We start from the raw sequence: 21268 nt of genomic DNA on the forward strand, positions 1-21268 counted from the left end.
TGTGATGGTAATTATATGGCAGGTTTGTTGCTAGCCTTTGGTCTATGGCAAAGATGATGAGCGGGTGAACTAATCACGCATTTCTAGGCACTCCTTGGCCAGTGAGTGCTCTTTCTCTTATTACATGAAGTCAGAGATGGGTCCCATGTCAGCCATCCTGCATGAGTCAGTGGTAATGACAGAGGAAGCGGGAGCTGTGTTTACAACCCCTGGAGGATGCTCAGCAATGCAGGCTGCAGCTTAGCTCACACTTTACATTTCCAAAACTGTTATTACATAATCCAGAGCTATATAGAAAGAGATTTCAGAGCCTTTCTCACAGAGTGCACGCAGAGAGACCTGGCTGACCTGAACCCATAAGATCTCTTGATAGGTACTCCTACATCTCCTGTGATCTGAATGATCCTTTCTAGCCTTAAAAAATCTGCATCAACAGAGCATCCCATGAGGGCTATCTACCCAGCCGATGCCTTGTGCAGAGCCACGGGACTCGCAGTGGGCACAGGACCTTCCTCCCTTGCTGGGCGCACCACTACCCCACAGCTATTTCCCCCCTTTTGCCAAGACCAGTGTAGTTTCTGGGGGGTACAACAAAACCCAGGCTCCCCAGGGACAGGTGCTGCTGGGGCTACAGTGGAAAGCTGTGCACCACGCATGCCCAAAGGCTGCAGCCAGGATCACTGCACTGAACACCAGAGCCAAGCTTGCCCCGGGTATTGCAAACCCTGGGAGTTTACTTGAGGTGAGGAATTTGTTCCTGACATTTTGGTATTTCTCCAGATCTAGGTGTACTGAGAGATATCCCAGCACCCAGGCCTGGTCCTGGTTAATAGGGTGTAGAAAAGGGACGGGTGAGTGGGTGCCTGTCAGATAGTATTAGCACTCTTTCTGTGAGCTTGTGAAACAGGTTAGGAGAAAAAAAAAAAAATCTGAGGCCATGTTGTGGTTCAGCCCCAACTGGCAACCAAGCACCACACAGCCACTCGCTCACCCACTCCCCCCTGCCCCGCGGTGGGATGGGGAGGAGAATCAGGAAAAGGTAAAACCCATGAGTTGAGATAAGAACAGCTTAATAACTGAAATAAAGTCAAATGTAATAATAATGATAAAAACAATTGTAATGAAAAGAGAGAGAGGAATAAAATTCAAGGGAAAAAAACCACAAGTGATGCCCAGTACAGTTGCTCACCACCTGCTGATTGATGCCCAGCAAGACCCCAGGCAGTGACTGGTGCTTCCTGGCCAACTCCCCCTCAGTTTATATACTGAGCCTCTTCTATGGTATGGAACATCCCTTTGGCTAGTTCGGGTCAGCCATCCTGGCAGTGTCCCCCCCCCCAGCTTCTTGTGCACCTCCTCACCGGCAGAGCATGGGAAACTTGAAAAGTTCTTCATTTAGAATAAGCACTACTTAGCAACAACTAAAACATTGTGTGTTTCCAACATTACTCTCATACTAAATCTGAAAGAGCACTGCACCAGCTACTAAGAAAATTAACTCTATCCCAGCCAAAACCAGGACAGACCACAAGTGCAGTTTGTAGTTCATATTTTGTTGCTTTGTACAAGTGAAAAAATAGGGGTAAAAAAAGAGGACTGCAAGAGAGGTAATGTGAAAGCCTACAGTGGGAGCCTACAACTGCCAGAGAAAGGTGATTTGTAGTCTGGTAGCACCGAAGAGCATTATGACTAAGGCACAGTGGTTCCCCTCTTTTTTAAATAAAATGGCAGATCTGGAAAAAAAAAATAAAGTGGAAGCCAACTCATGCTGACAAACAACAAATAGCAATAAAATAAAAGTAAATTTATTGCAAATATCTACACAGGATCTATTAAAATGAGGTGGCCAACAAATGCCTAGACCCAAAATACCTGAAAACACTTGGGGTGGAGAGAGAGCTGCAGGAGGGAGCCCCTTTTGAGAGGCTTAATATTCAAAGGTTTTAATGTAATTAAGGGGCATTTTTGATGCAAGTTTAAACATTGTCAGCAATGCTGCACAGGCCTGCCTCTGGAGAGCCAGCAAGCAAGAACATTTGCACCCTCACAGGGGAAGGGAAATGCAAGTAATAAACGGATTGCATGGTGTGATCCCAAAAGAGCAGTGCCCAAGCTGAGAAGTCAACATTTTTCCAAAGCTTGGCTTTGGTTTACATTCCTCTAGAGGAAAAAGTGACTGGGATAATTAAGCTGATGGAGATTCTCCAAGCTGTTCAAGACACTGAAAACATGCATCTTGTCCTCAGCTTAGTGGTAAGCACCTTATAAATATCTTTTTTAAAAATACCCTGCATTTTTAATTGTCCTAAGTATTCTGGGAGCACAAACATAGCTGGAATATTACTTAAATGAAAGTGCAGTGCTAAAGAAGTACCTATGCATGGAAAAGGGATATGCTGTGACTGGTATCATGTGCCTGTCCAAATACTTGGGTAGCTATCTGCCCTCGCCTCGCCTTTGAAGTGGCTGCTCTGCACGACTTTCTTTCAAGCCTTTCCCACTTCTCTTTCCTCTCCAGAAGCTAAAAATGGGATGTGTATCTGCAGAGCAGAAATAAAAATCCCTTCCTACCCAGACCATTGCTTCTTTGATCCCAAACAAGAAAACAGTCTTCAAGCTGGCAAGGCTGCTATTTTGAGTAACACAATGTCCAGGGGAGCCGTATTTCTCCCTTTTAACAGAGGCAGATGATAGCTGCTGCCGCAGAAGCAGAGTTCGGCTGCCACCATGCTCCTGCAGCTCAGCAAAGAGGTCCAGTTTGGGGGACCTGCTAAGGAATTAAGGACAGTCACTAAAAAATTTCCCTCCAAAGTATGCATTTTCCCACAGAAACGGTTTTCAAAAATGGGAATATTTTTCTAAAATTTTATCCCAAAGAGGTATGTGATTCTGAAAAAAGTAGGCATCCACAACCTTGTAAGATTTATAAAATGATCATTCTATGGTGGACAAAAATGAAAGTGAAATATTTCAGCTACTTTTTCACAGAAGAAACTGGTCTTACTTGAAAATGATTGTCTAAACCATACTTGGCAGTTAACACCTCTGTAGCTTGCGTTTGATCCAATTTGGTTTTAATTACATTGACTACTGCAAGTGTTCACAGTGGCAATGCTGACATTTGGGTTTTTTGCTAGTGAAGCTGATGAGTCCATAATACTCCCTCTGTCTTCAGCCCTACAGTGACTACAACAAGGTACTGGTGACCAGACACTTTTGCAGCACCAGGGCCATCACAGACCCATCAGCTTCACCAGCAGTTCACAGTTATTCAGCCTGACTGAGGCCGCTGCCTGCAGCTCTGCAGGCAGGCAAGAAGCTGGCCTGGTTCATACCAGGTATCGGTTGGGTTGTCCCTGTGCAACGTCCAATCCTTTCTCCTGTTTTGCTAGGAAGACTTTGCCTCAGGAATCTGCATGCTTGGCTGCTCCACAGCCAGCTGGTTTTCAAAGACACAGCACAGCTTGTAATTTTCTATGAGCTTGGCTTGAAAATACTGCCTGTCCTTCTTGTGCCAAATGTCTGAGGCAATGTAGGTGGTGTAGGGGTCGCGGGAGTCCTCCAGCCTCCTGGCGCGGATGTTGGTCAGCATGACTCCCACGGTGAAGAAGCCGAATAGGCCAATCATCAGGAGCACGTAGATGATTTCCAGGCTGCTGCTGGCACTTCTGACCTGGGCAGGTGCTGAGCTATTCATCTGCTCCAGGCAGTCCTGAAGCAGCTTGGAGAGGAGTGAATTCAGGGCTGTGTCATTAGACCGCACCAACATCTTGTTTTTCCACACTTGTCCTTCACACTTTTCTTCTTTAATTATAGTTTAGCTAGAAAATAATAAAAATAAGGGGCATGCCGTCAGATAAAGGCACAATTCCCACCATCTCCCTTTACTGGTTGCCCAGTGAGAAAGCTGCCTCGGGGCTGGTGCAAAGGCAGGGTGGCTGGAGGGACCTCTTCGTCTCCTGTTTCCAAGACGGTCTAGCTAGGCTGGGTCCATCCCCCATAAACACTCGCCTTAGAAAACCTCCTCAGTCTCCACAGATGGTCTGTCGCAGTGCGCAGCTGCCCCAGCTGTTGGCCACGCACCCAGATAGCTCACCCAGGCCTCCCGTGCTATTTTAAGCCCATGATTCTCCCCTGAGCCCCCACAAGCATGAGAAGTGCCTCACTCCCACCCTGCAGCAGCTGCTTCTGGCTTTGAAGATTGTCATCATTGCTTCTGTCAGTCCTCTCTCCTCTACGTTCAGGTTAAGGATTGAATTTGGAAGCAAAACTTCTGTTCAGTGAGTAGAAATCGCTCAGTACCTGCAGCAAGCTCCAAGCTTCTCCTGTGCACCCCATTAGAGTCTTGCCTTTCTTCTGCTGCCTTCAGCGATATACACCATGCAAAACCGAGCAACCAAACCTCTGACAGAAATTTATCCCACACAAATTTAATGCAACTTCCCAGTGGGCATTTGCCCAGGGAGTGGGTGCAGAGGGACTAAACAGTAGCTGCCTACCCAGCAGTGGAAAGGAAAAGTATCTCCCTCCATCCTCCCTCCTATAGGCTACCAGTCCTTCCCCAGACAGTCCATCACTTTCCCCTCCAGACTAAATTATTATGCAACCGGTGGTTTATCGTCTGATTAGGAGGACTTCCACTAGCATCACTGCAAGTCAGGAACAGGGCAGGAGATGGTAACACCAAGAAGCACCTGGACACCCAAAGCCCCCTAGCCACGGCACTGTGCAGTGACAATCTTATACAAGAAGCTGAAGGGTCCTTTTCTGCTTTCCAATGTCAGCTGTAAATCAGTTAACAAGAACAATGCTATCAGCACTGCAGTCCCAAAGCCTCAGCAGCCTGGTAACATGACTGACAATCTCACTGCAGTGTCTAATTTAAATGCCTCTAGAAAATTAAGACAACAGCCTCCCTCTGGTTTTGCCCTCAGCACATCTGAATGAGGTACTGTTATTCAAGGTGACTTCTGTGACAGCAATCTTCTGATCATGTAAGATGGCTGTCAGTGCTTTCTACAGTTTTAAATCTGTGAGACCAGGCCAGCACGTTAGCAAAAGCCTCTCCAGCATACTTACCTTTTGTTGTTTGTTGTTTTTTTTTTTTAAGAGGTACTGTATTATAAACATTTATAATACATCAAGAATTAAATGAACCCTTGGGCAGAAAGCCACTGAAAAGCCTAGGCAGCAATTACACCCCTCCGTGAGGGCAATGTTAATGATGCATAGATGCTGTGCAGGACCTCTGCATGGGAGGGAGTTTAGCTGTGCACACAGCCTCCAGCCGCTGGTAATGACACTGCAGTAAATGAGATGCATCTGGAGGCTTCTTTGAACGGTCTGCACCTTGGTATGGCATAAATGCTGTAGAAGGAGACGTCAAGACAGAGGGAGTGAGAAGAGGACACTGATCTTATGCCCTGCCATCCCTTGTATGAAGAGCAGTTGTTTACCTGGTGTGTTCTGTGCTAGCAGGTGCTGTTGGCAGCTGAATGAAACACACAGTTAACGTAGACATGAATATGATCAAGCAGTCACACAATTTTAGTCTGAACCCTTTTGCTAGACCTCCCAGCTGGGCAGTCATGGAGACATGGACAATGTCTCACTGAAAGTCAGACCCTCAGCCCAGAATGATAAATTCTGGGGAGAAAGCCCTGTTCTCCTCACCACACAACCCTGGGGGACCTGAGTGACACCAGCCCACACCAGATGACATCAGACTGCTTCCCCTGGCAGGTGTGTGACCACCGGGAGCCCAGGTCAGGCTCCTATGGTCTCCGACTCTCCCTGCTCCAAGCAGGCAGTTCCTGCGATGAGGTGCCCGGCCAGTGGGAAAAAAATGAGCATGCCTGAAAGCGTGCCTCGGTATTTGGGCTTTTAATAGAGCCGAGCCTGGGGGTGGCAGAGTGAGACAAATATCACCAGTACAAAACAATATTCTGATCCAATGTATTTCTTCAGTTGCATGAGTCAAAGCTACAGGAAACAACATCTTGGCAGCTTGGGCTTAATACTTAAAATCTATTCACATTTCACAGCTGTTTTCAGATCCTTTAAAAAGGGAAGGAAGAGAAAAAGAAGTGTAAACCTTTATCTGAGATTACTCCTCCTAAGCATGTAGAACATGTCGACACTGTAAAGTGTAAAACTGCAAACAAGTCCTTGCAATAACTTTAAGCCAAAACAAAGAAGAATTTCACTGGATCTCTCAACTTTTCCCAGAAAGACAGGCAATCATTTTTTCTAATAATTATCAGTAGCACTGAAGACACTTCAGATGCTGATGAATTGATGTTTTGAGGATGGACAGCCTCAGCTACCTCCCTGTAGTCTTTTGAAATGTTTTGGAGGGTTGCAAAGTATTGCCTGCTTCTGGGCTGCTTGCACAGCGGCTGGGCTGGAAGCCGGCAGGGAGCTCAGCAGCCCCATCTCCGTAACCACATCAGACAGCAATAACAGGAGAAATTAAGGGAGGGAATGGGCACACTCCTGTTCCCCAGGAAGTCTCCTCCCGAGATCTCAACTAGCCCAAAGACCTCACCCACCACTGCACAAGCCCTGTGCCATTTCATACTTGCTGCAACAATACCTTACCGTTGGTCAGATTCTACTGTCTGTGCTGTAGCTCCTCCCTCCAGAGACCAGATCACACTGCTCCTCCTCCATCCAACACCCTCTCCCACCACCCTCAGTGCTATTTAACCACTTAGCAGGAATGAGATACAGCTGCACATCATCCATGTCAATCAACCCACTGCCACTGACACAAGGCCACAGCTGCATGTTATCAATGCTAATCAACCCACTGCCTTCATTCCTCTACACATACTGGGACCAGTTTAGAGCTGGAGTGCACGGGACTGGGAAGAGCCACCTGTGTCATTGGCATACTCCATGACAGATAGTCACATCTCACTATCCCAAAAGCTCTCTGTTTTGACCATAACCACAGTAGCTTTCTGCTCCCCACTACCTCCCCAGACAACTGCTGATGGGCTGACAATTACCATCAGTCCCCCTCGCGGGGCTCGCCTGAGGACCTCTAGTAAAATCATGCCCAGCCCAAAATCAACAACCTGGTTTACCCAAGCTACAACCTGATAAGCTGGGAACTCACCTGGGATGATGGTCCCCATCCTACACTGTCCCACAGGAGGTTTCAGAGCACGCCAGGAGGTGACCTCTCCTACCTCTCCTGGGAGGAGCAAGCACTCAGCAGTGAATGTCCCATGTTAAAAATTACCTGGGGCAAAACTGAATAGTTCAGCAACTTTTTCCTTGGCCAGTGATTCAGAGGGAATTCCCTAATGTGGTCAGCAGCCTGGGCCACATCCAGCTCTCAGATGCATTGCTGCTTCTCCGTCCATTACACTAAGTACAAGTGACAGATCTCCAATGCAAAAGCAATGGGCTCAGTGCAAGTTGCCTTCCAGCACATGGGTTTCCCAGCAGTGCAGGTGTACTGCTGCCATCGCCCAAACTCATCTTATGTCAAGTGTCAATGATGACCTGAACCACTGCTCCATTGGCTGTGGGCCATGGTGCTGAGCAGCACCACTGGAGGCGGCCCTCACTCACTGACCCTTTCCTCACTGTCATCTGTCATTTGCTCTCTCTTGTGCCATGGGAATCTCATGGGAGGTGGAGAGGGACCTCCTTTGAGCGATATTTTCATGGACAGCATGGGTTTAGGATGGCAAGCAAGATGCCACAGGCAGGTTTCTGGAGTTGAGGAACAGACAAAAGCAGGACTCCAGGAGACAGATCTTCACCATAAGTGTTTCTGTGTGGTCAGATAGGTATGGCCTACAGTTTCTACAGTCAGTGAAGGGAGGAAAAGCATCTGAAGGCAGCTTAACCACCCCTTCCAAAGCATTTTAAAACATTGCTTATACAGGAACAGGTTCTCAGCAGGTGTAAAAACATGCATTTGATCTAACTTCAGTGAAGATCCAAGGATTCTAGTCAGTGCTTTATTTTCTCTGTCAGCTGGCTGTCATTGCTTGGGATGCCTTTAACCTGGACATTGCTCTATGTAAAAGTTTCCTTAGGGAGTATTTACACAGGTGAGCTGCTCCTTGCAATAGTGACACTCAACCGGTGGGGAAAAAAACCAAAACCCACCACCCCTTTCCCCAAAGGCCCCTGCATGGAGAAGAATGAGTCCTACTCTGCTTATTCCTAAGCACACCAGAGTGTGCTCACGCTGCTCAACCCCCACCCCCCATAGGAGTACTTGCTGCTCCGCCAAATCTCTGTGGCTTGGGCAAGAGCTGTGGGGCACAGCTGAGGGAAGGGAGACCTACAGATGGAAAACAGGTCTCTAGAAGGAAAAGTGAAAAATAAACCTCTGGCAGCCACTTTGTTCATGGTAGTATGTTGTCTCTTGGGGTGGAAGGAAAACTGGCACAGCACCAACCCTGAGAGCCACCTTCTGAAGGAAAAGGATGTTATGATTGTATTTTAACAGTTAACAGGGAATCAGGGAAGAAAGCTTTAAGCCACTAAGGTCCCTTGGTTTAAAAAAGGACATGTGATGGAGGGCTGTGATGGCCAAGCTCAGGGAAGACCCAGTTACTCCTGGACCTATAAGGCAGGACATACTGTGGGACTGGTGGAGGATGGAGATGCACGGTCAAGTGGTGTGGATGGGCTCCATGCACATTGTGTCTATCTGCCATCTCAGAAACCATCCCTGAGCATGGCTGAGGCCGTGTCTCTCCAGTATGACCATGATATGAGAGCCCTACTTGTAATCCTCATCTCTTGAACTAGAGCTAGAACTGCAAAATGCAACTCCATGACACTGCCTGTGCGATGCGGAATCTGACCCTGGTTGGGTCTGAAGAGAAGCCAAGCTGTGCTGCTGGAGAGCATCTCTGTGTGTCCGGGTGCTGAGGCAGCCGCACCAACTGCTGCTAGGGAGTAGGACCATGACGGGGATATCACTACAGAGTTGTAAATTGACATTTGAGTTCAAATAGAGCAATTTGCAGCTGCAAAGCATCTGGCATTTAATAAAACTGCTGTCTACATTATAAATATCAGAAGTGACTTATACCTGGCTGGTTCCCAACAAAGGCAATGCAGAAGGGGTCTGTTGCTCAAAAGCAGGCTGGGGGCTCCTCCGTGAGCCTGGATGCTGCTGTCAGTGGAATGCAACCAACCTAGCTGGAGCCACCAACTCCAGCACGGTCCTTTCTGCCCCTGAGTTGGGTTTATTTCCAACAGCTGATCTTCAGTGAAGCACACACTGCAAGATGTTGTTGGGTCCCAGTCGACTGCTGGGGTTTAAAAAGAAAAGAGGAAATTTTCTGTCATGTAATGTACCTACGGGTGTGATACTCATCTTTGGAGCTCAATGGGAATTTTTCCTCAACCACTAGGTGATCAAACTGATTTGCTTTGGTTAGCTATACTTTTCTTCGCTGCTGAGGTTAAAATGTGATATTTATCATGTAAATGGGGGTGGATGTTAAATAACAGATGCTCATCTCCTAACACAATTTTCCCAGCTCTCACAAATCAAAGGACCTATATTCTAATTTATACTAAGCAAACATCTCCAACAATCTCTCTCTCACATTGCTGCCAGAAGCATCAGTAACCAAGCACCAGAAACCAAGGGAGCCTAGAGGAATACATACCTTCAGAATATACAGTACTCTAGCCACTTCTCGTGAACTGATGACACACAAAAAAGCCTGTGCTATGCTAGTAGCAAAAGTGAGCACAGCACATTGCCCACCTCCCCACATTTTCTGCCAACAATGTGCTTCTCCACCACCATAAAGCAATGAATCTGCTGACTTCCCTGGCTCATTTCCCTGGCTGTTTGTTACAGGGATGAATAGGTCAGACAACTTTCTGGAAGCCAGAGCATTGCACAAGGTAGATCCGTTTCCTCCTTCCAGCTCCTGGAACTTTTGGAACAGCACAGCAACCAGGACTCTGTGATCCTGTCAGAGGTTGGACAACAGCGCAGCCCAGAAGCAAGCAGGGATGTATGGATAAATTTGAAGTTATAGGCAAGATGCACACACCTTCCACAGTCACCACCTTTCTCTAGAAAACCTGTAGCCTCTCCCAACCAGTCTTAGGGCTATCCATTCTTACCCACCTGAGCCACTTCAGGTCCTTGTGCCACTTTAAAAAGCAACTCTCATGCAGTGAGGCACACTCATTTCTGCCCAAAAGCATCAGTTTTATCAGATGACAAGACTGAAATTTAGTCCTCTTACATGCACGGTATATGTATCATACTACTTTGAAGTGGAAAATCCAGCAGTGCCCCCCAAACAATCCGCAACCAAGTTTATCCTCCCAGATGCAGCTTCCTTGGTCTCATACTCAGCCCAAAAGAGCAGGCAAACACTGGCACATCTTTAACAGCACATAAACCCGGCAGGCAGAGCCCCAGCTCCCCCTGTTCCTCCATCAGTTCAGCTCTGTGGCTCGGCAGCTCCGTGGATATTGCAGCCTCACAATTCCCTGCTACCCTCCACTCTCACCCCCAGCCCCTCTGTGCCGAGTGTGGGTACAGACCTGGCAGCAAAGCACGTCTGGGTGCAGGGCTCCAGCCCCTCCTGGGGAGAGAGAATTAGGAAGATGTGAGCCCTGGAAAGCCCCCAGGGTAATATCTCTGGGGTGTAAGTGGGCAGAGGCTGGTTCCTGCAGGGACAGCAGCTGAGCTGTCACTGTCCCCAGTCCCCAGGATCAGTGCAAAAGGTAGGAGCCAAACAGGAAAACACCCAGAGTCACCGGGCTGGGGGAGGGCAGGAGCCCGTGGCGTGGGTGCCGTCAGCCGGCCTCCCGCTGCAGGTGCCGGGTCCAGCCCTGGGCACACAGGTGGGAGGTGCTGAGGGGGCACGGGGGCAGCTCCCATGCTGGCACCTGTGGGTGCCACGGGCCCCAGCACGGCAGGGTGCTAGCAGGGCAGCCCAGGGGGGGCAGGAGGAGGATGCTGGGGTGTCGAGGCATCACCAGTCCTGCTGTCCTGACCCCACGTGAGCTGCCCTTGCACCCTGGCACTTCCCACTGCCCTGCAAGCTCACACACACAAACACACCATGCCCCACGCGTCCTTGCGTCTAGACAAGGGACCAAAGCTGTGCAAGTAGGCATATATGGACACATTTGTAGAAACAGCAATAATGCCAGCAGAACCCCTTGGGATTAGGAGCTGTGATGACGTAAGATAAGGTCCCATCTTCCAGTGTCATTACAGTCTTTGGAGTTTGAGAAAGAAGGGGTGAGCCATTTCCAGGGCTGTCCCTTGAACCCAACACAAACAGCTCGCTACAGGTGGCACTGGCTAACTCCTATCCATCACCTAAAAAGGGAAAAAAAAAAAAAAAGCCAAAACAACAAAACCCACAAAACTAACCTGAAAACCTATTTTTCATTAGGAAAAAAAATGTCACCAGTTAGCCAAAGGGAGGGTTCGTTAAAGCCCACCTGGAACTTATAAAATGAATTTATTAGCTTTGCAAGGAAGCTGCATTTAAACTCATTCAGAGGATGCCAGTGATGTGGGATAGCATGCCCTCAGCATCCTGGGGCCTGTGGCAGATCTGCACCAGTGTGTTGTGTGGCCCCCAGCAGTTCCCTGCCCCAAGACTGTCAACAGCCCGCTGCAAGTTGGGACAGGATGGCCCCTCGTTGGCTTTACTGGTGCTGTTGCTAGGACAGCTGCCGGAGAGAATTTAGACAGTGATTGAGGCATTGAAATGAATGGATGACAACAGCATCTTGATATTTTCTTACATGCCCACTTTCAGGATTTTTATTCTGTATTTTCAATGGAGTGGGAGATGTAGCCCATTTTTTCATTGCCCATGACATTGCTGCATCCAAATGAGGGAGCAGGCTGTTAACCAGACAGGATAATTTCCCAGGCTGGCTGTAGGCAGAGATACCTACAACAGCAGACTGCACTAGAGGAGGGGGTGGGCAGCACCAGCAGCTTCAAAATCCAGTTTGCTTCTGGTCCAGCTCCTGCATGCTCAGTTTCTTTCCTCCAGGGCAGCAAAATTAAGTTTCAGTTTGGTTCTAGGAAGCCTTGAGCCAGATCTGGTACTTCTTGCTTTCATGCACGCCCTAGCACCCACAGAGCATCCTTCTTTGAGATTTTTTAGTTGCATTTCAACGCCCGCCACAAGGCATGGTGCTTGTAGGGCCAAGGAAGATGGAGAAGTTGAAGTGATGGCCCAAGTTCAGAGAAGGAGTCAGTGGCAGAGTGGGGCTGCTCCCTCAGCACAGAGGAAGGTGTTTCCCTTCCCCAGGAGGCACCAGCCTGAAGCTGAGTACAGACACCAAAACACTTGAATAAAAAGAAATTGTGTGCCTGGGTGCATGATCTCATCCAAATTGCAGAAGGATGTCCCAAGAGTTTAACCGAACATGAGCATTACCAGGAAAGGATGCTGTGGTAAGAATGGGCTGTGGCTACTTAGGAAAACTGCACTGCTCGATTAAAAAAAACGATTAAAACCTACAGCAATGCAGAAGGATCAATAATAGGGTTAGGGCAGCAAAGGCTCACACCACATTGGGGCAGCTTGAGCATGCTGAAAAGTGCTTCTCAAACCTGGAGAGGGTCTAAAAGGGGATGAGAGAGGAGGAGGAGGAGGACGGCAACGATGGGAGGAGAGCATGCGTGGTCAGTGACAGCAGAGAGGGAGCAGTCAGGCCCTGCTTCTTCCTCATAGGGTAAATATGGGACAAAATTAGATCATATCGCTTCCTGGCTCAGCCTTCCTCTTCCTTCCCATGGCTGAATACCCAGGAACGTGGTGGGGAAGAAGAGCATCGCTTTGGTGTGGAACTGGTGGCTACATCCTTCCTTTGGTAGAGGGGCAGGCGTGGGGAGGGCTGGTACCGGCAAGCTGGGCACTGGCACCCAAGGAAGGCACCTTGAGCCAAGGCTTAGTGGCAGCAGCCCCATGTCTTGTCCCCTCCCCAAAAGGCAGGGCTCTCCACTGGCACAGAGGATGACAGGCCACAGAGGGCACTTGAGAAACATCACATAAACCCACGCTGGGGCAGCATCAGCAAACCCACACTGAAACAAGAAAACAATTTTCCCTGGGGAAGGCTGGAGCACATCACAGGGAGGAGCAGCTGGTGGGTGACGAGCCCCCTGCCACCACCTGGGCAGGCAAAGGGTGGGGTGTCAACCTACCATCCCAAATGGTAGGATGGGCACCTAGCAAGGAATGACCCTTCTGCAGGGTGTCCCTTAGACCTTCTAGAAACACCATTGTGCCTCTTGCTTTGTTCCTGTTATATCACAGGTATTCACAGTCACATTCCTAAAAATCAGCAAGAGATCTATGAACAGGATCCCACTGGCTAGCATCTTCTGATGGGGAAGAAAAATGTAATACAGTGACTAACCCCTGCTTTCCCTTGCTCTGTGGCGTCCTTGCACCACTGAGTGCTGGGGTGACCTCTGGTGAAACTGCTCCAGCTGATGCAGCTGCAGAGGGGGTAAGCCGTGTGCCTGGGTAAGCCAGAGCAAAGATGATTTTTAAAAGATCTCAGTGTCTGTGTGAGACCTCACTTCCCCTGCCATCACACCAGCACGGCCCCGCTGCAGCTGAGAGGAAGATTATGTCTTCGTTGGGCAAGAGCGGATTCATTCTTCTAGAAGTGCCCGTGTAACTTCTGTTTGACTTTGGTGGGACCTGAGAGTGCATCTGACAGGGAGATTATTGTTTTTATATAGCAATATACAAAGGCTAGGTTCAGCACTGGATAAATGACTCCAGGCAAGAAGGTTTTTTTGCCCTCCCGTATCTGTCAGTAGCTGAAGGTTTCATTTTCTTCAGCACAGTGACGACATGTAGAGTGACGGGATCCCTCAGAAAACAAACGCAGGTTTTCTCTGGAAGGTGATAAGGGACATTTCACAAGCATAGGAGCTTGCAGATCTCTTGAAACCATATTCCTGGTAGAGGTGTGGAGAGGTCTTTTGTTTTTAAAATTGGTTTTACTGGGGGGTTTTTTGAGGAAAGAAATACTGAAGTAGGTATGGGGAGTAGAGAATATAGTTTAGTCTTTCAATGAATTGCTGCTTTTTCTCGGAAAGGTTACTGCTGTGAGTTTTGCACATAAATAGATGAAGTTTAACGTGTTTCTGCCCAGATCATGATCTTTGGCACTTTCCCATACATGTCATGCTAATCCCTCAAGATCAGGGGAGATCACCAGAAAGTTATGAAAACCTTTACTTGCAGAGTTTTGCTGGGGTCTCAAGCATGAAACAAAAGGGCTGCTCAGGGCAGCCCAGGGGGAGAGAAGTAACTCAGAAGGTGCCTTTGGTCTCCTCTGGTCCCACAGTGACCTGAGCTGGTAACCTTATGGCAGGCACCAAGCTGTGGCTGCCTACTTGCCTCTGCTTCTTTATGGCCAAGCCAAGGGGACGGGAGGAAGACTGGGGCTTTGACTCCAGCTCCATCCCCCATCCCAAGAATGTCTTCCCACCAAACAGTTATGTTGCTAAAGGTCTTGGCTGGCCCCTTTGGGATGTGATGTCTGATTCAGCCCAAATGCTGTAGAAGTGACTTTGAACTGCTGGTTATCCAAGTCACCTTAAAAAGGATGGGCTTTCAGGAAAACTACAGCACTGGCTTTCTGCAAATGAAGCTTGAGTCAGACAGTCAAAAATAAAAGCACTTCAGAATTGCCCATTACATTCAGCAAACCTGGCCAAGAGGATAACACTAATTCACTTGCTGATATCCCAGCACTAATGCAAGCACACCCAGCTCCTAAAAGCAAGGACATGGACCACCTGCTCCCCCACATTTGCACAACCTCTGCTATTATGCAGCCACAAAATAAAGGTTTGCTTGGCTGCAGCAGCAGGAGTGATGCCACAGGTCAGAGATGCAGCTGGCACAAGTTGGCAGAGCTGCAGCAAAGTAAACAGAGCTGTGTGGATTTACACCAGCTGGGAAAACTGGCTTGCGGTTTGCAGCCTGCCATTGAAACACAATTTAGACTGAAAACCCCCACAATGTTAAATTAAAAATGTGCTGACACCTGCAGCGTTTGGAAGAAATGCTGGATGGAGATGCTTCCGACCCCCAAAACAAGGTTAAATGCAGCTCCCTTACTGAAGGGTAATTCATGGATGCCGGCAGAAGCACAAAGGCTGGAGTGTTATATTGTTATGATGATGATTCAGATGAGTCATCTCCAATCAGCCAGCACTCGTTGCTTTAATGGCCAGACGGGAAATTCAGTTTAGCAGTGACCAGTGCTGCAGTTTATTCTGACTGTTCACCAGGTGTTGTGGGAAGGCTATACCATTAACTACAAATTCACATCCACTCCAGACTACGCCTCCTGAGAGCAAGCCATGTTTATCAGCTCCTGCAGTACTGTTGGGCTGGCCACATCTCCGAGATTTAGGTAAGAGGGGGAAGGTGAGAATCTCAGACATATTCTCCCCAGGAGCACAACTCCTGGCTCACGCCAGTGCGCTCAGCAGCAGATCTCCTCGGGAAGCCCCTGGCCAGGGTTGGCCACCTCCAAGGCTCTGCAGGAGCCAGCGGTGCTCACTTGGATCACCATTTTGGTTAAGCACACTAGAAGGCCCCGTTTTCCTCTACTGGTGTGCAGGGTGAGCACTGTGGAGGTCTGCATTGCTTGTGCACAGCCAGAAGGAGCCCTCTGCTTCAGAGTCTCTGCACACTTTTTTCCCGGGTTGTCTAAGGGGTTAGGTACTTGTGTCCTGTCAAGGATTACAGAAAGGTGGGGTTATATGCATCTTTTGAAATAAACAATTATCTTGAGCAAAGTACAGCTAAAATAGCACTTCAGACGTATTTTGGGGGAGAATTTAAAGATGCTGTCTGAAGATCTCACTTAAACCAAGTGGAATTACAAAAGCTATATATTCATAAAAATAAAACACTATAAGAAAAGAACCTACGAAAACAATGCAATGGAAAAGCAACACAGACCCCTCCATACTTTGATGTCAGGGTCATGCTAACACTAATTAGTGAGTGGAAAATATTGTAAACTTTTTCCTCCTTTGCAGTACACAGAAGTTGAAATACATGTCATATTCCATTGAGAAATCAAAATGGCATTTTTCCAAATATAGCACACACAGAGATTCAAGTTTCAGGAGGTACTAAGTAAAAAATGAGAGCATATAAGTGAGCAGGATTCATTGTCACGTGTTCCACCCAACCACATAAGGACAAAATAATATGGAAAACCCAAAAAAACCCCTGTTCCCTGCTTAGATATAAGGTTATATCTGCAATTCACCATGCAGCCTCTGCTGCAGCAGTAAGTCAGAGGCTGTCAGATATTGTTCCATGCCCATCACAACCCAATCTTAGCACCGAAAAGGACACAGCACATCTGTGCAGCAGGAAAGCGGTCACTGGTTGGTGTCCCCTCTCCCTACAGCAGGGCAGCACCCCTGGTTGAGTGGTGGGTTCCCAAACGATGCCCCTCCTCACTACCCTGTCCCTCCACAGTGCCCAGGTCCCATCCCCTCCCCTTGCAGGGGGAAATGTGGGCCTGATAAACCACAATCCCGACTCAGGCAGGTGGCAAAATTCAAGGGTTATACTCACAAAGCCCACCTAATCAAACAAGATCCCCAGTATTGAAAAGCCTACAGCCATTACATGATAGAATCTTAAAAAAAAAAACAACACACACCCCCACCCCCATCCACCAAACCTGTGTGGGCAGCAAAGGGTTTGTACTGGCAGTGACGCACAAAGAACCATGGCATTGGGCAGGAAGGGCTTTTGGAAACCACCACAGCATCACCACACTGTTAGAGGTTCATTCATCCTCCCAATGTTTAAAGTATTGAAAACTTAACAGGTTTGCATTGTTATCCTTTGGCAGTATGTTGCTTAAGCAAAAATAACATTGAACCTTTGGCTTTTCCTCCACTGAATCCAACCACTTCAGAGAACATTTTATACCCACATTTTTATCAGCAGATCTCCCAATACACTGAGAAGCAGAGATGCTTTATGCTAACAAACAGATTTCAATGGCAGCACTGCCAGAAGAAAGAAAGATCAAAGATCCCCTAATGGTGCAGAAAGAGGAAGCTGACCAAATGCCCACTGTAATCTCCCAGGAATTTTTGCTAAATTGCTAGGTAAGGTTGGAAAACAAGGGTCCTCTCTGTGCTAGGAAGGACATTCTCAAAAATGCACCTATTCAGGAAAAGACCCAGATCATGCGGGGAGGAAAACCTTGTATCCTGAGAAACAAAAGTGAAGAATACCTTTCCATTAATTTAGCTAAAATAACAAAAGCTATATGATCACACTCTCGCCCATGCAACCCACAGCTTCCTGTGCCTGCACATCACATGAGGTCCAACTTTGCCTGTGTTGTCAAGGAAGTCTTTCAGAGCTAGCACTATTCCTGATTTTTTTTCCTCTTTTCTTCTTCTAAGGAAGCTGCATGTTTAACAGTGTGAGGCACAGATAAGCTTTACTCCAGAAGCAGCCTCACGTATCTTCCTGGTGTGCTGTTTTTCCCCTTGAGCAAACACCAGGCGCAAGCAGTACGAGCAAATTGCCACCCTTCAGAAACTTTTGAGATCCTCTGTGTTTCTGGTCCACTGACCCATGACAGAGCAAGAGGGCCAGGACGACCCCTGGGATGCACTTTCTCTGGATGTGTAGCTATGCCCCTGCAGCCTTCACTGACACACTGGCATGGATTTGCACTGTCCTGAGCATCTCATCCTCTCCTTACCCCAATTTTGCATGGGTTTCACCACATTTGCATGAGTAAATTTTCTCCCAGTTCAGTGTAAGGAAAGTCAGACCTCGTGTATCACCTCGAGGGTGCAGCCAGAGCTTTTGCAGTCGTTCCCAAAATACCTTTCTGAGCAGCAGCAGAGGAACCAGATGATCAGCCTGGCAAGGACAAGGCAGTGGAGCAGGTCTCTTCATCACCCCACCCCGACAGCTCAGCCAGCACAAAACCTGGCTGCCAACATCCCAACAAGGCTCTGCACAACAAAAAGGTGTAGCACCTGCTCTTCAGCATCTGTCCTGCCCTCCTCTGCCTCGAGTGAGTGCCGGGCACAGCCTGACCCTCCGGCCACCCTGGCACCCCACAGCCTGTTGGTACCTCTCACACCACAGCTCTGGGTTCCTCATCCCTGCGATGTGGAAGAGGTGAGCAACAAAACTGCCTGCTGCTCAATCCTTCTGTGGGTTAAGCAGGAAAAGCTTTCTGTATTTGTAAACTAAACCAGGCACCCAAAGTAAGTGTGAGCCACATCACCCGTATTTTCTTCAAAAGAAGTCATCCCACAGGGCCCTGAGTGAAGTGTGAATAAAGTCCTGTGAAGTGGGCCACAGGACCACTGCTCAGGCTGTGTAACAGCTTCTTTGTAGCCTTATAAACTGAAGGGCAGGATCAACCCTTGGTTAGTACGTGAGGTTATTACACACAGATGAACATTCTTCTCTGATCACAACCAAGCAGAAGGAAGTTAAATCCTGCAGCTTAGGAACAGAAAGTACAGAAAAGTCAACCTAAGAGTGGTTTTACTCCACCTGGAGCCAGCATTTTCTGTCACGTTCGTCTTGGCTTTCACGCACATTTCACAGAAGAAAAAGCGAAAGGGTGTGGGCTGACTCAGAGGACGCTAATATCAGACACTGCGCTCACCACCTGAAATGCCTTGAAGCAAAGGTACAAGCCGTGTTGCATTTCTTCCAGGAAACCTTGACCAGCTCCGACATGCAAACAACCATAACTTGTCAATTCCATTTAACCCAATATCTTAGGTGGCCAGAGCACCCGTTCAGGCAGAACCTGTGAGAAGCTAGCGTCAATCTAGGCAGCCTTTGGCACAGCCTCTCAGCTACCAGCAGCCACAGCAGGTGCTCCTTGTACCGCACCACATGTTGTTAGACAAATCTTTATGTCTCGCTGAAATTAGAGACAATAGTGACCTACATGAAGTAAGAACACATTAAAAAAAACCCAAGGCATTTTTCTTAACCAAAAATATGCATAGAAAACAAAACAGAGGTAGCATTGAATTAGTATGATTCTGGTTGGAAACTCCTACTTTGCTGTGGTGCTGAGCCCATTCGTTCAGTATCACGCAGTACCTCTGGACTGTAAATGCACTGAAAATGAGAAGACCGTGACCACAGACTTTTCTACTCCTATTGCAGCTGTTTCTGAGCTCAGATCCATCCCGTACAGCATCTCACACCGTGTCCATCCCTACAGCACCTGAGCACCATCAGCTATACTAACATGGCTGCTACCCAGCTTGTCCTCTGGTCTGGAGGAGAAATACATGCTGCAGAGGCTTGAGCAGCCAGTGCCTGCTCAACTAGTGGACAAGAAATCCCAGTTTACCAAAAATCACTAATTAATTCTCCTTCCTTTCAAATAAAATCAGATCTTTACTTAACACCTACCTGCAGTTAATGCCCCAAGTTCCCGGCAGACTGCTCAGTTGCAGACAGCAATGTGGGGGGGTTAGGAGCTGAACATGCTGGCCTGGGGGGAAGCAGCCTGCCTGCACACATGAGGCTTAACTAGCCTTGCTGTGGGCTGAGGCTATGCAAACTCAATTAATCAGCACTTAAATCCTTACCTCAGAGCAGGGCCTGCAACACTGAGGTGAGGAGGAGAGCAGCAAAATAAAGCTTAACACAGAGGGTCTGCTGCTGGACTGCTCTGTTCTTCAAGGCAAGTCCTTCTCTTCCTTATCTCCATCAGCATCGTGTGTTAACTGCAACTTCCTTGTGGCAGAGACCTCATCTCTTGATTACCTAGAAAACCTCTCAGAGAGTTTAGGTGTGATGTAATTAGAGGCAATGATGATAATAATTAATTAATTTTGAAGTTATCATCTGTCTTCAGTGCATTTAATGAATGACAGAGACAGAACCTCCCAGAAGCGCCAGAGGCTGTAGCTCCACCTAATGACATTGCTAAAAGCGAACCTCAGACGCATGCTGGAAGAGATTAATTGTGGTAGATAGGTTGTCAGCACTCCAGTCAAACTTTTATTGTCAGTCATTTGGAGACATGAGCCCAAGGCTACTGAAAAAGACAGAGCTGGAGAATATATCAGTTAACAACTCACATGGCTAGTAGTCAAAGGCAGTGATGGGGAGAGTAATGCTGAAGCATAGCCCAAAAGTTTCGTACTAGTCCACTGAAATAAATGCCTTGATGATTCACAGTATCTATACTGCCACCCTGAAAACCCAGCCCCTCAGGGCTGTCCTATTTTTTTGTGTGTGTAGACATGAAAGAAAGAAAGGGAGACAGAGATTTATCGGTTGTGCAAGTTCAGCAGAAAGCTCGGGAGAAAGAACCAACTCTCTGAAGTTCAGAAGACTGTCTGACAGTTGTGATCGTGAAAGGCACACCCACATAACCTGGCGGCTTTCTCAGAACCATGAAACATTTTTATTCTACACCATCAGCTCCTAGACCAGCAAGAAAGCAAGAATCTTCTTGTGCTACCATCTCTGAAGAGGGGAACTGTTGGACAATAAAAGCTTTGTCCTGCTTTCACCATCTATAAAATTTCCCCCTGTATGAAAAGTAAACCTAAGTCAAAAACATGTGTACAGGGAACAGAAACGTTGCACCTCCACATCACCCGCCGGCCAAGCATGGATGCTGTGGATCAGCGGGCTGGGTGCCACCCCTGGTGGGCTTCCCACCGTGCTCACCAGCCCGGCTCACCAGGGCCACCACTTGCTCAGGCCCCTCACTCTGTACTCCTCCTCTTTGCCTGGTTTTCTTTTTATATGTATATTTATACAAACATGTCTTAAGTATGCACACAGAGACATTTTCTCCACAGACTGCATATTTTCATTACTTTAGGCCTTTCTTTTCCTCCTAGGCAAACAAGCCTTCCCAGGTTTTCAAATTCCCTCCCACTCAAAACAATAAGCTAGACACAGAGTGAAACCGCCCCTCCTTAAACCAGGCTGCCATGCATTCTTCTTGCTTTAAATAAGGGACTATTGCTAAACTTATAATTTCCATTCTTTCTCGGTCAACAAGCAAGACTGAAGCCCACACTGGTTCTGTTTAGGCTGAAAAAGCAACCTCTATTGCCTGTGCTTTGCTTGTTGCGTGCAGTAAGGCACACTCAGTCGCAGCTCAGTGATAACACCACCTCAAGCAAATGGTGAGGTGACCTTAATTGCAGTGTTTGTAGAAGGGTTGGATTTCATTACTGAGATACTTGAAAAAACTACTC

General features: G+C 47.8%; 1 protein-coding gene across 4 annotated transcripts; it reads right to left on the reverse strand.

The window, feature by feature from the left end:
- Positions 1–1040: 1040 nt before the first annotated feature.
- KCNE1 (potassium voltage-gated channel subfamily E regulatory subunit 1) lies at positions 1041–19921 on the reverse strand. Of its 4 annotated transcripts, XM_056329777.1 has the most exons (3): positions 10552–10793; positions 9068–9290; positions 1041–3821 (listed from the first exon to the last, which is right to left on the reverse strand). In XM_056329777.1, exon 3 carries the CDS (start codon positions 3767–3769, stop codon positions 3389–3391), a length of 381 nt encoding a protein of 126 aa, XP_056185752.1. In that variant the 5' UTR covers positions 3770–3821; positions 9068–9290; positions 10552–10793; the 3' UTR covers positions 1041–3388. The 4 variants fall into 4 exon arrangements, with proteins under 4 accessions (XP_056185752.1, XP_056185753.1, XP_056185754.1 ...); XM_056329778.1 differs by lacking the exons at positions 9068–9290; positions 10552–10793 and adding an exon at positions 19637–19921; XM_056329779.1 differs by lacking the exons at positions 9068–9290; positions 10552–10793 and adding an exon at positions 19458–19591.
- Between the last annotated feature and the right edge of the window lie 1347 nt (positions 19922–21268).

Source organism: Falco biarmicus, chromosome 2, assembly GCF_023638135.1.
Source record: "Falco biarmicus isolate bFalBia1 chromosome 2, bFalBia1.pri, whole genome shotgun sequence".
NCBI lineage: Eukaryota > Metazoa > Chordata > Aves > Falconiformes > Falconidae > Falco > Falco biarmicus.